The 16,545-nt window shown below is 51.2% G+C and overlaps 2 protein-coding genes across 4 annotated transcripts in view; one reads left to right on the top strand and one right to left on the bottom strand.

Annotated features, from left to right (window-relative positions):
• Window positions 1-9,576, top strand: part of MCMBP (minichromosome maintenance complex binding protein) — a 31,049-nt gene extending 21,473 nt beyond the window's left edge. Inside the window, exons 8-16 of the mRNA XM_075533329.1 lie at window positions 422-519; window positions 1,603-1,775; window positions 2,094-2,217; window positions 3,298-3,415; window positions 3,928-4,093; window positions 5,058-5,191; window positions 6,232-6,396; window positions 7,523-7,611; window positions 7,970-9,576. Of these exons, the coding sequence (XP_075389444.1) occupies window positions 422-519; window positions 1,603-1,775; window positions 2,094-2,217; window positions 3,298-3,415; window positions 3,928-4,093; window positions 5,058-5,191; window positions 6,232-6,396; window positions 7,523-7,611; window positions 7,970-8,096 (1,194 nt within the window). The 3' untranslated portion in view covers window positions 8,097-9,576. The remainder of the gene's footprint in view (window positions 1-421; window positions 520-1,602; window positions 1,776-2,093; window positions 2,218-3,297; window positions 3,416-3,927; window positions 4,094-5,057; window positions 5,192-6,231; window positions 6,397-7,522; window positions 7,612-7,969) is intronic.
• A 456-nt stretch (window positions 9,577-10,032) lies between these two features.
• The window catches only part of INPP5F (inositol polyphosphate-5-phosphatase F), a 100,662-nt gene continuing 94,149 nt past the window's right edge, over window positions 10,033-16,545 (bottom strand). Inside the window, exons 18-20 of one of the 3 annotated variants that reach the window (XM_075534504.1) lie at window positions 16,146-16,274; window positions 13,748-13,835; window positions 10,033-12,176 (exon numbers count right to left, since the gene is read on the bottom strand). In XM_075534504.1, coding sequence (XP_075390619.1) covers window positions 11,030-12,176; window positions 13,748-13,835; window positions 16,146-16,274 — 1,364 coding nt within the window. In that variant the 3' untranslated portion in view covers window positions 10,033-11,029. Of the gene's footprint in view, window positions 12,177-13,747; window positions 13,836-16,145; window positions 16,275-16,545 lie in introns of those variants that run through there. The other 2 variants (XM_075534505.1, XR_012780425.1) reach the window with 2 other exon arrangements.

The following is a 16,545-nucleotide window of genomic DNA, read 5'->3' as shown; positions in this document are numbered from 1 at the left end:
GAGGGGGTGTGGGCTGGAACATCCAGGAGACCACTGAAGCAGACACTTCCCCACGTGGTCATCCTGGATGCTGGCTAGGGCACTCCCTTGTGGTGTCAATGTGCTATGAGACAGCGCAGGTTTCTTTGCAGTTTCAGTTGAACCTCCTTTGGGAAGCCTGCTCCTCTTGGCAGGGTGGCTTTTTGAGAGCACGCCCTGACCGGGCCCCTTTTTGTTTTGCACATTGTCACTGCCTCTTTCCCTCGCCTCTCTTGGCCTCCACTTGTGCAGCAGATGGGTGGTTTCAGTGCTCTCAGGCCTCTTCCTGACCTAACATTGCAAGCAGCCAGTGTTCCTGCTTCCGCTTCCAGACTGCTGTCTTTGTTTGGGGCAGGCTACTTAGCCCTCTAATGGCTTGCTGCTTCCACCCGGTGCCCTCTAGGTGTACGAAGGCTGGGATTGTTTCAAGGTGAACGACGTCCTCGAGCTGTATGGCGTGCTCTCTGTGGACCCTGTGCTGAGTGTGCTGAGCGAGGACAGGTGGGTCGGTTTCTGGTTCTTCAGTAGCGAAGCCACTCGGTGCTGGGGGATAAGGGAGAGCGCATACGCTGAGCCCGCTGCCTGGGCTGGGGGCCTGGTCTGGCCACTTACTAGCTGTGTCTGAGGCTTCTTGGAAAGTGAGGGTAGTTGTCAGGGCTGCAGGGAGTTGTGTGTGCAAAGCGTCGAATAGTGTCTGACACACGCCAGTGCTCTGCCAGAGGTGGACAGAGGAAGACTGTCCGTGTATCCCTCTCCGGGATCCCCAGACAGTCTGGAGATTAAGAATGTCTTGGTTGCATGTTTCCATCATCTGCCACCTGTTGATTTAGCAAATCTGAACCACTCACGGTTTTTCCACTGTGTGTTCACTCACTGCTCCGAGGGGTGGAAGAAGGACCAGTTAGGAGAAGCAGTGAGAGAGGCGAGTAGAGCCTGTGCCCACTGAACTCCAGCAGGCGGCTTTTGAGAAGGGGCCTGGGCGAGGAGGGTGCTTGGAAGTGTCCAGTGCCCGGGCTGGGTGTGACCTGTTTTGCGCCATTTCTTGTAGGGGCAGCACTCTCTGAAAACCTTGTTCTTTTAAAAATCATTTTATTAAACCTCCTTTTTTTAAAAAAACCTCCTTGTTCTTAAAGAATGGAGTAAACGCAGTGTACATGACCTAACTGGGCTGAAATCTGTGCTGGAGAATTTCAGGACAAGGTGTCATGTCCTCTTCTGTAAAGAGAAGTATGGGGATAAAGACAGGGCTTGTTACTTCTAGAAAGATTGCATCTCAGAAACCCATAGGGGCAGTTCTAACCTGTCCCCCTGGGGGGGCTGTGTGTCAGAATTGATTCGATGGACAGAGAAGGAGAGTGGAAAGCAGAGGGCCAGTGAGGAAGCTGACATGACACGGTGGCTGCTGCAGTAGGCTCCCACAGAGGCACGATTGTGCACATGGGGCAGCAGTGTCGTGTCCTACGGGGAGCCTCTCTGAGTCAGCTGACCCAGAGGCATCTCACAACCTGAGCGGCTGAACTCTCACTGTATTGAGAGAGGTGTGCCTGGGTCTGCCCAGGCTGACCCGTGCGGCCCCCGCCCCAGGGATTCCTCCTCACTCCTGGACCCGATGGACTGCACAGACACCTCTGAAGAGCAGCGGGTCCACAGCCCTCCTGCCTCCTTAGTGCCAAGAATCCACGTGGTTCTAGCCCAGAAGCTGCAGCACACCAACCCGCTCCTGCCGGCTTGCCTTAGCAGAGAGGAAAGCAAGAGCTGTAAGTGCCCGAGCCCGGGACCCCCTCCCCTCCCACCCTGTGTCCGGCCAATGCCCTGGAGGCTGCAAGGCAGCTGCCCCGTGTTCATTCTTGGTTCCCCCCACATCTCCATGTCTGAGCCCCATGCTGTTTCCTAGTGATTCTCTAGACTAAATGTAGCAAAATCAAAGTATGGGTGCTGTCACATTCTTGACATTGGCTTCACCTGCTGACCCAGATCACAAGCCTGCTCTGACCCTTCTCCAGAGCTAGGCCGAGGTCCGGGCGGTGGGTGACTGGCCTGCGGTGGGCACTGACAGGGCTCTCTTCCTCCTGCAGTTGCCGCCGGCTTCATGGCCGAGCTGTCCCCAGTCCGCGCCGAGCTCCTGGGCTTCTTCACACACGCCCTTCTGGGGGACAGTGTGGCAGCTGAGTACCTTATCCTCCATCTCATTTCCACCGTGTAAGTGGCTCGTCCAGGGGCGGGGCAGGGACTCGGCCGGTGAGGTCTTGGAGAGGAGCATGGAGGCGCAGTAGTTAATGGGCCCTGCTGCTCAAACCCACCTGCCACTCTGGGATAGTGATGTGGAAGTCTGCTTCCGGGGACCTTCCTGGTTCCCCAACCCGTCCACTGTCCTCTAGGGGCCGAATGAGTCAGAAGTGACTCCAGCAGTGAGTTGGGGGCCGGGGGAGCGGATGTGTGTCAAACAGTTCCCTGTAACACTGTTAGACTTGATCATACACAATCTTCTCTGTTATGATTACCTTAAAGTTAGAGCCCACACCTACCCAGGACCTGGTTACATTGTACAGTGCCCTGCACGCACTCTGCATTCTCCATTCCTGCATCCGGAGGACCACGTACGCACCTCCACAAGTCTGGGCACAGGCGTTGCAGCCCGGGCCCTGTGACTGCAAGGGCGTCTCTATGTTCTGACTTCAAGAGGAATGTCTGCTCCTCTGCTGCGTCCCCGGAGAAGCCATGTATCATCGTCACCACTCACAGGGCATCTCGGCCGCTAACCCCTTGCCTGTCCACAGCCTGTCTCTGCAGATCTCAGCTGTGCTGGCCTCCCGTGTGGGTCACTTGTGTCTGTCACGCCCTGCACACGTTTTCATGGGGCCATTGGGCCACAGCTTGAACCAGCTCCCTAACCCTTGGCTGTCCTCGTTGTTCTCGCGTCTTTGTACCTAGGGCGGACGTTGAGCCACTCACACAGGATAGTTGACACTGCTCTGGAGCCCACGTCCCTAGGCTTGTACCACTTCTAGGCTGTGTGACCTGGGGCACTCACGGACCATTTATGTGACCCCGAGTTCTTGTCCATAGTGCAAAGCTAATAGGACCCAGCTCGGGGTGTGGGGATTCGGTGTGTGTTTGTGTAAGGCTAGCTGTTGTTTCCACGGCTACCATCTGGCAGGACATAACTGGTCAAGGTACAACCAGCTGTTTTTTTAGTCATACTATGAACTCAGTGTTTGCTTGCTTGATTGTCAAGAGGAAAAACTAGCAGTTCATTGAGTGTTTTTCCTTTTTCTTAAGATATTCAAGAAGAGACGTTCTTCCTCTTGGAAAGTTCACCCTTAACCTGAGTGGCTGTCCACGGAGTAGTACCTTCACAGAACACTTATATCGGATCATTCAGCATCTTGTTCCAGCAGTAAGACCAACCTAGAAATATCTACATCTCGTCTTATAAGACCTGAGCATGCTTGAAACCCCCTGTAGTCACCATTTCCCCCATGTATTTCACTGAGACTGTCCTAGGGTCAGGGGAAGCGTAGCCTGCAAGGAGCCCTGACTGAAAGGCGCCCTCCCCGGTGCCCTCTTCCTGCCTTCGCTGCACATTGCTGTCAGCCTGGCAGCAGCATTATTAACTCGCTTAAAGATGTCCTGTCTCCTGGGGCTGATCTGCTAGTGAAGTCTGATAAAGTGAGAATTGTTCATGAAGAATGCTGACCAGGTATTGGAGAATCAGATCACTCATGGGATCGGGGTGATTCTATTGAGGATATACATACTGTTTTGCCCCCAAAAATCTAATACGCAACAAGATTCTGCTTTTGGAAGATTAAAAACATTATTCTTTTTGTGGGAAACTGTTTAATGCCAAGTGTAAATTGTGAAACAGGGAAGGTTTGTTCTTTGCTCATGAGGCACTTCTCTCCACAGTCTTTCCGCCTCCAGATGACTATCGAGAACATGAACCACATGAGATTCATCCCCCACAAAGACTACACTGCCAACCGCCTGGTCAGTGGCCTCCTCCAGCTGCCCAGCAATACTTCCCTTGTAGTTGACGAAACGCTCCTGGAGCAGGGGCAGCTGGATGCGCCAGGTACGCACGCCCATGCTCCCCTTTACCAGGTCCATGAGCCACCAAGCACATTAACCGTACAGGGACTCGCTTAGATACAGGAAACAAATTGAATTTGTGTACACCAGCGGTGCTTTTGGAAGGTAGGATAGGGCAGCACAGGACCTATTGAAGGAGAGATCCATCCTGCCTGCTGCCACAGACCGTCTCGAGTGAAGAAGCGTAGAGCAGAGCCGATAAAAACATGTCCAGAGTGTTTCTTCAAGATTTCCCACTTTGTGAAGAAAATACTTAGGTCAGATGGTGCAAATGTATATCTGTTGTGGATCGTGCTCTAACATGAGAGAGGGGGCTATCTCTGGACCCCAGTGGGAGAATTAAGAAGGGGATTAGCTAATGAGAAGCTCCAGAGGTAAAGATTGAAGGAAAAATACCATCGAATGGCTACCGTGATGGCAGAAATGAGTGGAAACCATCTTACTCAAGGGTCCTCAAACCTGCCGAGGACATTTATCCGGCCCACCGGGTGTTTTTGACCCCCTTTTACTTCAAAATAAGATGTGCAGTGCGCACAGGAATTTGTTCAAATTTTTTTTTAAACTATAATCCGGCCCTCCCAACGGGTCTGAGGGACAGTGAACTGGCCCCGTTTAAACAGTTTGAGGACATGTGGACTCTCACCCCTCTATGTTAGCTGTGTGTACTCCCCGCCCAGAAGAATCTTGTTTCCTGGGCCTGGTCGCTGTGTGCCCTGGGAATGGTGTGTGAGGGTGGGGTAGGGTGTGGGGAGGGAGGGGCGGTCTTGGCCCCTGCCTTCTGTCTGGCCTGTACTCCTGTTGACAGTCTCGCTGAGTTGCAGTAGCGGAGTGAATGGGACAGCAGTGCCTTGTTCAAGTGGCCGAGATCTCATCTCTCATCGGCCAGTGTCGGCTAAACGGATTTGTTGAGGGGCCCAAACACTCGCGAAACCTCTCTTGTCCTCTAGGCGTTCATAACGTGACGGCCCTGAGCAACCTGATCACCTGGCAGAAGGTGGATTATGACTTCAGTTACCACCACATGGAATTCCCCTGCAACATCAATGTGCTCATCATGTCGGAGGGGCGCTCCCTGCTCCCGGTAGGTAGACGTGGCAGTGGAGTGAACACCGCGTCCCACATGGTCCTTTCTTTTCTGGGGTCTGCTTACTCTGGCACGGTGGTGCGTTTGTTTGAAGACGACGGCTCTTGGCTCTTAGTAAGGGAAGCTGTTCCTGAGTTCTTGCCCAAGGCCGAGGTCTGATCGCACACGAGCCTGCCAGCAAAGCTGCTGACTGGAAAGGCCTCCCTCGAGGGCTACACGAAATAATGGTCTGATCCGCATACTGAGTTGCACTGTCCACCAGTGGACTGTCCTGTAATGCTTTCTGCCACTTTCAACTTGGGCGAGATGTCTTTTTTTTTTTTTTTTTGAGGTATTATATATGCCCCCAATTTTTTGTTTTTGAAATCATTTTATTGGGGGAGACATCTTTTAACAGAGCCTTGTTGGTGCCATGGTTACATGTTGGACTGATAACCTTGAGGTCAGCAGTTCAAAATTACCAGCTGCTGCTTAGAAGAGAGATGAAGCAGTCTATAAAAACACACGGGGAGTTCTGCCCTGCCCTGTGGGGTCACTATGCGTTGAGGTATTGAATTTAATCACCTGTGACTGTATGCTGTGCCGAGAAATGCCCGGGCACCCAAAGAGGGGCTTTATCTGGGCTGCAGGAGTGCGTCTGTAGGGAAGTTGCTGAGCCTCACTCCTCTCCATCTCCTGCAGTGTGTAACTGTCCCCTCGGTGACTGATGTTCGGGGGGGGCAGTGTGATTTACTTTTTGTAGTTCCTGGAGAGGTCCCTTGGTCAGGATACCTGATGATGGAAATAGAACCACTTTTACTCTCTGCTTGTGAGGGGCTGCCCCTCTCTACTTCCTGAGTTGAGAAGACCGCTACTGCCCATTTGGGATTGTGCGCTTGTAAACCAGCGTTAAAAGCAGCTCTGCTTCATGCCGCCCCTCCGCCGCCCTTGCAATAGCTGCTATTCTAACTCTCGGACGGCGTGGGCAGTCCATGCAGCCTCCTGACATTTCCAAGTGATTGGGGTTTGGAAAATCCCATACATGTTTCTCTTTGCAGGCGGACTGCCAGATCCACCTGCAGCCCCAGATCCTCCCGCCCAACATGGAGGAGTACATGAGCAGCCTCCTCTCGACGGTGCTGCCCTCTGTGCTGAATAAATTCCGCACCTACCTGACCCTCCTGAGATTCCTGGATTACAGTATCTCGGAGGAGATAACCAAGGTGCGTGCGGGTCACCGTCCAGATAAGTACCTAGCAGAACTCATCCTGTTGGGGGCTTTCTGTGGGTCACGTCTTTTTGTTCGGTTCCTCCATTATTGCCGCCTTGAGTATGAGACAGCACTTTTCCAATGCAGCATCTCAATCTCCTAATTTGTGCATAATTTTTTAGTTATTTTTAATAGCTGCTCTGTGGACTGCAGCTAATGTCTTCATGGGCAACAGTCTGCTGATGTCCAGAGGCCAGCCCCCACAAGCCGTAGCGAGTGGGCAGACTTCGTTGGGATGAGAACGTAGTCCCCATGTAGTGAGTCCCATGGCCCCAGCCTTTTCCAGTCAGGCCCAGGTTTGGCCTTTCTCGGAGACATTTTTATTGCCCCCAAGTACAGTGCATCCTTCCCGTGTGTACTTTCATATCTGCTCAAAAGGAAATCCTCTAAGGCAGATGCCCCCACCAGACTCCACCCCGGCTGTGCTGTGTTGCTGCCATTGTTGTGTGGTTAGTGACTGTTCTGTGAACAAGTGCCCGTGGCTGCTGGGCCGAGGTTCCCGTCACCGGTGGCAGTGTGCGCTGTGCCATGCCTCCCCAATTGCCTGAGCCCAGAGAAGGGGCCCAGGACCTCCCCAGATCTCTCTCGGCCACATGCACAGCCCTGGGTGGCAAGTTTAAATGCCACAGTGATTGACTGCTGGAATCAATCGCCCCTTACATTGCTACAGGCCCCCGGTTGGCTTGTAAAGGGTTGAGAGCATCTGCTTTTAAGGGAGGAATTGTCACAGGTCCTTGTCCCCCACTCCCCGCCCGGGTTCAAGGGCACCGTTGCCTGAGTTGCCTGTTTGCCTCACCTCCTCCAGTGAGGGTGGGTGGATTCTGTTATTTTGTCCACAACACTTCCACCAGCAGCGGGGATTTTGTGTGTGTGTGTGTGTGTGTGTGTGTTGCACACGCACATGTAAAGTCTGCATTTCAGTCTTTACCCTCCTGCCTGCTGTGTCCAAGAGTCAGGGCCAGCATCCTCAGTCTTTACGTCGCCCGGGGACAGCAATGTCACTCATCCTTTCCCTGTAAAGAGGCAGCAGCATTTCTTCATACAAGTGTGTGAAAGACCCCTCCCTCCCTCGCACACAGGCGGTGGAAGACGACTTCGTGGAGATGCGCAAGAACGACCCACAGAGCGTCACAGCCGATGACCTCCACCAGCTGCTCGTGGTGGCGCGGTGAGTGCCAGAGCTGCGCAGACAGCGCTGTCCGAGACACTGCAGTCCCCGGGCAACCCCCACGTCCCTGGGACTGCCTGCGGGACTGCCAGGGCACGTCCGCCCGCCACTGCTGTCAGCAGCCTGGCTGTGCTTGTCCTCACTAGGGAGCAACTGAGGCAGACTAAGAAAAGGGAACTGCCCTCGTTTCCTTAAAACCGCCCTGTGAGGCTGGCTGCGGGGGATGGTGTTGGGTGATGGCCAGCGGTCAAGGGGCTGCTTGTTCCTTCCCTGAGGTTAAGCTGGAGCCCTCACACGGGCTGGGTTAACAGCATCCCGAGGTCTAGACTGACACGCGCTGTTGTGCTTCTTGAACCAGGTTTCTGTCCCTCAGCGCCGGGCAGACAACGCTGTCGCGAGAGCGCTGGCTGCGGGCGAAGCAGCTGGAGGCCCTGAGGAGAGGCAGGCTGCAGCAGCAGCACTGCGTGAACGGGAACGAGCTCTGAAGTCGTCGGGGTGGGAAGAACGGCTGGCACCTTATGGCCGCACTCGGGCTCACCGCCCTCCCCAGACTCGTCGTTTGTAGCTCATTTGTATTAAGAACCAGTGACTGACTGCCGGAAGCCCAGCCTGGGAGCACCTCAAGTTTATATGATCTTCAGTAAGCACTTTTCCCTTACTGATTTTATGGAGCTTTTAACGTTTGTTTTATAATCACACAAATTAGTAACAATGTAAAAAAAAGGATTTGATATTAAAGTTTAATACCGATCATGTTGCCGAATACACGCATCCACCTGAGTCCCAGGCCGGACTCTGTCGGAACGCCTGCCGTTAGCTCTGCAGAAGAAAATGGTTGTGATCTTCACGTCAGAACCATTTCCTTCGAATGCTCTTTCCCAGGGTGACAGGATGGGAGCAGGACCTGCCTGCCACTTCTCCACACACACGCTGTGACCAGCCTGCAGGCAGTCTTTCCCCCGGCAGTGGTCCCCAGACTTCCGGCTTTCACAGACGAATATTACTTCTAAGACATTGCTGGACGAGGCTGCCAATTTTGTCTTGGTCAAGTAATCTGGAGTCAGTGTGTATTCCTTTTTCTTAAGGGCCATTTTCAGAATTAGACTAAATGTAGCATTTTCCGGGTACATGGGAACACACACTGCCCCCTTTCCTCCTCTCCCCAGTGCAGCGGGCTCGCTCACTCACAGGGAAGGCTGCCCACAACTGCTTTGGGCCAAATTGAACGGAGCAAAACAGCGAACTCGGAAAAAAGCATCAAAGGCGCCTTTAGAATAAAAGGTTTTCCAAATGTCATTTAGTTACTTTGCTGACTGTATTAGATTTTGAATTTTTCATTTCCAAAGGTGTAGATCAGGTGACGTGATCTGATAGATAGTTCAGTCTGATCTGGCTGATGGAGGTTCTCCCCAGACCAATTATTTTCAATAAAAATGTTAAGAACACAATGGATTACCCGTGGCTAGCAAGCAAATTAACAAATACTGGAGTATTTACTTTTTCTAATAAGGATATATAAAGATTTCTTTTAATCAGGATAAATGATTCAGGGTTTCCTAGGAGGCCTAAGTGGACACTGCTAGCCCAGGGCGCTGGCTATGCCTCGTGAACGGACACGAGCACGACTGTTCAATAACATCACTGTTCACTTTTCCTAAACGCAAATCTATTTTTATAAACAAATGTAAATAATCTGTCTATATTTAGAATTCTAACTGGTTTTCATTTTTATAACTGGTAGACTAGACCATAAACTTTAAGTAAAATGCTCAACTGGATTTGTGAGAAGATTCCTGCTCTATAACTGGCCTAGAATAGGTTAGTCGTTGATGTGTTTATTGTGCCAACGTGAACTGTAATTGACCAAAGAGAAATAAGTGCATCATTTGCTTGGTATGGAAGAAACGTTCCCCGGGAAGAATTGGTTCCTCTTTCAAATAAATAAAACTCTGCAAATTACAAGTACTTGGGGCTGTTTTTTCATGATTTCTGATAAGCCACATCCCATGTCACCTGCATCTTCTTTGTTCCCTGATGAAAACCACTACCCAGAAGGCCCCCTGTAAGGAGACAATGTCTGCAAGCTGTTGGCTGTCCGTTACTGATTGATTCGAATGGCAGGGAACCAAGCAGACACCCTTATTCTGACTGGAACCTCACCTTGCCTTAAGGCTTCCGTTTCTTTGGAAGACATTCCTGTGGAGCTGGAGTGCATGCCACTACTGCCTGACCTTGACGTGTGTGCTCTTGGGTGTGGAGCACTTACTTAACGCACGTGACTGCTTGTCATCCATTCATCCCCTGTAAAGTCATCTGAGGGTCCCTGGGCAAACAATTAAAAGACTTTGTACACAAAGGTTACAAATTGACTTGAAATCAAAACTTTTCAAGGGTCACTCAGTAACAATACAACACACGGTCTCAGGGAAAGTTACATGGGTGTTTTATTTTAAATACTCACAAGATTTGACACTTCAAATAAAAGATACGACTAATAAATAACAAAAGCGGAAATACTTAACAAAGTTACCACAATGGTTAGCTGAGAATCACTTCAAACAAGAAGGCTCTAGCATGCCAGACAAATCAAGGCCTGTTGGGACGCGCTGCGGGGCGGGGTCAAGATGCTGGTCGTGGAACCAGTGCTAGCACAGCTGGGCTTTTGCCCAGATTTCCTATCTCTGTCAATCGCCTACACAAGCTATCGGGGACCGTGCCCTGGAGACTCACACTTGGAAGGTTCCTTTGTGTAGTTGCCAGTGTGCATGTTGCCTTCCCGAAGACGGCAGGGCTGAATTTTAATAGGTTGGTCTACACAGCTAATGGGCTCAGGTCAGCTTGGCTCCACGCTGGGGAGTTGGGACACTCCTGGACTTGGAGTGGGGTCCTGGTTTGAGAATACTGTCAGTTGGTTCTGGAGAGTTCAATGAGCAGACTGTAGGGAGCCTCGGAACTGCCCATGATGGCTAAGCAGTTCACACACAACCAAGAACGCTTGTCTTCAAATGCTCTTCTATGCCAGTACCGTCGTTGTCCTCCCTAAAATGCACTGCTACCTGCCTTGTCAAGAGAGTCAACTGACTGACAAAACCAACAGAAAAACACCAATCCCAGACACACGTCTACCTGCGCCCACCTGTCCTGTCTGCCCCACACAATCCACTGCTTCCAAAAGGCCCAGGTTCTGCCCACAGTGACCCACTCGACTCAGCTTACTTGTACACTTGGGCCGGCCAATATGCACCCCTCAGACCGCATAGCAGGCACCTTGGAAACTGAGCCAGGTTCCCTTTAAAACCTTTTCCAATAAACATAATTAGAATACGTGATCCCTAGAATCAGTACAAGGAGCAGCAGGCGAAGGCAGGAACCCACCCCGGGTTTAAAGGAAAGCCACAGGCGTCTTGGTAGCAGAAAGCTAAATCTGAATGATGCGCGTCTGGCATTGTGTGAACATGTGTCTGAGTTCGTTCTGCTGGGCTGCGTTCACCGCTTCGGGCTCTGCAGGACTCTTCTGGACTTTGGCCACTAAGTTGATCCCATGGGTTAGTCCAGCTTGGGTGATGTTAGCAACCTGGACCATGGAACTTCGGATCTTTGCAAAGGGAGACACCACCCTGCTGCTACTGCCTTCGGAGGGGGAGGGCGTTACATTAAGGCCCGTCTCAAGTTCAAGCACACCAGAGCCAGAGCCTGGGGTCTTTTGAGAGCCGACTGGATGCACTGACTCAATGGACAAAAACTGGGGGCCTTTTGGAGAAAGGGACACATCTAACTGAGATGGTCGCAAGGGTGTTGGTCCCGCTGCTTCTGACTGGGTCTCATTAGAAACTTGGCTGGTCTCCTGATTCCCTTCCCCCAGAGCTTGCCCAGAAACGGCCTGGCTTTCTGCTGGCTGGGTTGTTTTGTCCTGGGCATCCTGGGCAAACCGCTGGCAATAAACATCCATAGGCTTGGGAAAGCTGGTAGTCAGTGTGTTTATGTGGTCGGCAGAGGGGCTGTTCTTCACGGGTGACCCACCGCCCAGCACACTGCTGCGAGTGGCAGTCACCTCAGAAGGAACAGGAATACTGATGTCACTGCTGCTCATAGACTGAGACCGGCTACCCAGCCTGGGCGCCGAAGCAATGATCCCACAGCTGGGTAGAACGTAGTCTACCTGCCCAACGCTCTCTAAGGAATTGGCAAGCTGCCCGTCTTCGTCAGACTTGGAATTGGTCAGGAATTCGTCAGAGTGGTACGAGTCCTCATCGGAGGACACCTCACCTTCGGAGCCTGCCTGGTCCTTGCTGTCCATCACACCTGCACTGTCCTTGGTTTCCAGGCTACTGTCTGATTTCCAAAGACTGACTTTTAAGTTGGGTTTCAGAAAGTTAACTTTGACCTCTGGTTTTGCGAAGTGTCCTAGTTTCCGCAGATTGCCGATACTTACGTTGGATTTCGTCTGCCTAACTTTCTGGTTGAGGGATGAAAACTTGCTTATTAAGAAGTTCTTTCCTTGGGCCAAAGAGCCTTGGTTTTGAGATCTGATTCCAATGATGTCTTCGTGAGGTTTGCTGCTCTTCCTGTAAAGAAGCAGTGAAAGGGGGGATTTCTCCATGGGACCCGGTCTGTGAAAACCCCCTGCTCTTACAGCTTTGCTGCAACTTCTTGCAAACATGGCTCAGGCCAGAGGTGAATTTGGAAGGGAACCACATCACCAGACCCACTGTGGCCGAGGCGATACTGGCTCACTGCGACCCCACTGGCAAAGCAGAACTGCCCCAACAGCTTCCGAGGCAGGAAATCAGATGGAAGCAGACCACACATCTGTCTCCTGAAGAGCAGCCGGAGGGTCTGAACTGCTAACCTCTTGACTGGCTGAGCACCTTACTCACAGGGCCACTAGGCCTCTAGAACAGCGCCTTCTGTCCACCAAGGAGACGTGAGCTTTGTAGCTGTAAGGTCTCTATTCTGGTTGCCACATTAGAAAGAAACAGGTGGGACCGATTTTAATATAAACACTGGATTTGCTCTAAGATACTAAAACAATCTCAGTTCGACTAGTAAATATGAAAAATGAGTGAAATTATTTTACATGCCTTTCTCAAGTCTTTGATTCCAGTACATCTGAATTTAGATGAGCTGCCTTTCGAGGGCTCCCAAACCACAGGTGCCTACTGCTGCGGGCAGTGCGGGCCTGGCTGACTCCTGCAGACACTGTAAGCAGCCCCACAAGGGAATGACAAGCAATGGAAAGCTGCAGCATCTTAAGGAAAGCTGCCCAGAGGGTATGGGGTGGCCTAGCTCTTTCTTTTCTTGAAGAGTTAAACACCATGACCCAGTGACATTGATTCCAGGAACGCAGGGATGGTTCAACATGAAATCAATCATGTTGGCATATCTTAATATTGCTTTGTTTCCTGTGTTTCCATGAAACCATGTGACCCCTGGTTTCCCGTGGCCATTTTCAATGTCCTTAGATACATGGGAAACTGGACAGGGAATAAGGAAGGCCAGAGAAGAACTGATCCATTGGAGGTTTGGTGCTGTCGCGTAATAGTGAAAATGCCACCGGCTGTTAGAACACCAAACCACTCTATCTGGGGTTAGCCAGACGCTCTTGAGAAGCGAGGTTGGCCAGCCTCTGTCACGTGTACTTTGGCCATGTTATCAGGAGAAGCAGGCCTTGGGAAAGGTCAAGTCGGGCGTCACTGCAAACCAGGAAGACCCTCGAGACGCTTGACGTGGGGAGATCATGAGCCAGAATCCATGCCACAGCACCTATCTCCGGCAGAAAAGCCTTCTCTGGTTACGTGGTGTCAATGGAAGTCGGGCGGGGGGGGCGGGGGGCTCAGTGCTTTCCCCATAGATCTCTGTACTTCTCGAAGAATGGACTCCATGCTATTTCTGGAGAAACCCCCTCAGACTGGCTTTGTGACTGCTCTACGTTTAAATATTAGCTGAACATTTCACACACAGAATTTAAATACAAACTTAACAATAATTGCTAATCCACAGAAATAGGATGCTTTCTTCTCTAAATAGTAACATATTAACAAATTATCACCTTCTCCCTTTTCAAAACATTGTAAAGAACTAGGACTTCGCATAAGGACACCTTTATTCTAAGGAGAATAAGCAAAGGAGTGCTCACCGTTCAAGTCTCTTCTCGATTATAGGCACCGCCGGCCCCATGGCTTGCTTGGTGATCTGCAGCATCTCTGCAATGCACTGCAGGGTGTCTGCAACCCAACAGAACACATGCTCACACAGAGTGCAGCAGAACCAGAGAACCGAATTAACTGACATGAAAACTGTCCCAGCTTTAACCAGACTCTAAGAGAATCCTGATTAACGAATTTCTAATGCTCATGGAACACAGACTTTCTGGAGCCACAGAGCCTAGATGAACCCCTAAATCTTTGTCTTAGGTCTTTAAGCCACCGACTAAAAACATCTCCTAAAGGGTTGTTGGAATCCAACAATAAACTCACTGCTCGAGGCGATGCTGACTCACAGCGACCCTATAGGGCAGGGTAGACTGCCCCTATGGGTTTCTAAGACTAATTCTTCATGGAAGTAGAAAGCCTCATCTTTCTTCTGTGTTGTGACAGGTGGTTTCAAAGCAGCCCAGCGCCTAACTACACCACAGGGCTCCTATAAACTTAATGCTATTGAGTCGATTCCAACTCAAGGCTACCCCAGAGGACAGGGTAGAACTGCCCCTGTGAGTTTCTGAGTCCGGAACTCTTTACTGAAGTAGAAAGCCCATCTTTCTTGGGCAGAGCGGGTGGTGATTTTGAGATGCCATCTTGTAGACTGCAGCCCAACACATCCCCCTAGGAATTTTCCGTGGGATGGTCCGCTTGACTGGGCTATGATTTTCAGAGTTTGACAGACAGCAAACTGATCCTTTTCCTCCAGAAAGTGGCACAATGTAACCAGCCTCCAGTTGCATTCTGATGTGAGAAGCTAATTGGTTGAAAGAAAAGTCCGTTTGTTTCCTAGGGAGTGTGGGCTGCATCCAACTCCTCCTCTGACCTCCTGTCCTTGAAATGTGATCTAGCAGTCTGCTACCTAACCTGCAGACTCGGCGCCCATCAGCCCCTTGAGAGCCATTTCCTTGGAATAATCTCGGCGTGCATGCGTGTACCAGCACATGCACACACGCTTCACGGGTGTTGCTGTCCTAGGACGAAGCATGGAGTTTTCTCTTAAAGGGGTTGGGTCATTTGGAAAAAGAGAAGAAACAGCTGCACAATTTAAATAATGTCAACGGCACCTGTGGGGGCAAGACCATGCAAGTAAGGTGTGCGGGACCCTGACCATGTGATGGAACTCTTTGTGGAATTGAAAGCGCTTTCTGCCAGTTAAAGATGAACACCCCCTGTCAGCCCCACTAGGCATACACCAAACTACCCCTGGGGTGGGGCTGGGGCTCACAAAGAAGAGGTGAGGATGGAACACATCCTTTGGGTCTGGCGACCCTGCAGGAGACCCACCCAGGTAAGGAGACGGAGCACTACATGCAGCAAGCATGACGGAAGCAACAGGAGATGATGCGCTGTCTGGTCCACACAGCAAAGGACAGGAGGCTTGCGAGCAGCGGGAGCGCCTTCGGGTCCTTGGCAGAGCTAGCCCCCCCCCCCCACACACACACACACGGGACTAAATGTAGAGCTGAGCACTTTCCAGGATGAGGCTTGCTGGCAGAGGGGCCTATGTATGGGGACTATTGGCAGAGCTGAGGCACTTTGTAACACTTGCCTGAGCAGGACAGAAGCTGGGCCAAGAGACCAGGACCAAAGAGGTCTATGTGGGGACAGACCTAAGGAAAGGCTCTCCTGACAGAACTGTATCCTGAGCCATTCTCGATTCTGAATTATAACCTGCTACATCCCTAATTAACCTGGTGACGGGCTTGTGAGTTGTGTGTGGCCACTGCAATGACATCGCAAGTCCGGCAGAGACAGAGAAGCACCATGGGAAGGATGGCTGGTGTCAGAATTGACTGAGAGGTGGAGGGATCCCTGACCCCCTCAACAATCAGCCCTGGGCTGCTGGTGTGGCTTTCCGTCCCCCATGAAAGGAAGGAGCCCTGCTGTGCAGTGTAACGGGTTGGGCTGAGATGGGCACAGTCAGTGGTTTGAAACCACCAGCGGCCCTGCGGGAGAAAGACGGAGCTTTCTGCTCCCCTAAGCAGCCATAGTTTCAGAGGCCCACAGGGGGTCGCTCTGAGTCAGCATCAACTTGATGGTGGTGAAGTTAGATAAAGTGGCCCAAGGTCCCACACTGCCCCCTGCACCCCCTAGCCCCTGTATTTACTCCCCAGGAAAGAGGCCCCGGGGTGGGAAAGGCCTGGGACCTGAGTGACTCCCTATAGGACCGACTGTTGCCAGGGACAAAGTTGCTAACTTTAAGGTCTCAAACCACAAAACGATTCCCCGAAGCAGTTCTCATTCAGTTGGCAATGCTATTGAACATCTCAACTTCCCAGGGGCCTTGGCGTAGACGGAGTCGTCAGCAAACCCCACTCATGTCTGCTTTGTTACCTTTTCCATCCTCTTCCGGGTTGCGCATCACAGCTCTCAGCGTGTGGAAATAGCCACTGGTGTCTTTGTACTTGTAGTGTAATCTCATGCAGGAGAACTTGGGCTTACCAAAAAGGGTGGGCTCTGGACCTAAAGACCCAAATGATGATGCGTAAGTTACGTTTTCTATAGATTATTAACGTTCTCTTCTACTCGGTGACAAAGACTGTGGTAAACTTGAGTCCAAAGATAATGGAATTTCCCCCACAAACTTTCTGAAGGCTCTTTGTACTGTCTTCATCAAAGAGCTATTATCAGTTAGCTATTATGCACGGCTTTCATCATAGCCCTAACTAGAACACAAAAGGCAACCAGCTTATCATAACCATCTGGTCTGATGAGGCTACAAACGAAATAAAAC

The sequence above is a fragment of the Tenrec ecaudatus genome, chromosome 16, assembly GCF_050624435.1.
Source record: "Tenrec ecaudatus isolate mTenEca1 chromosome 16, mTenEca1.hap1, whole genome shotgun sequence".
NCBI lineage: Eukaryota > Metazoa > Chordata > Mammalia > Afrosoricida > Tenrecidae > Tenrec > Tenrec ecaudatus.
The sequence above is the reverse complement of the archived record's forward strand: the minus strand, read 5'-3'. Positions and strand labels throughout refer to the sequence as shown.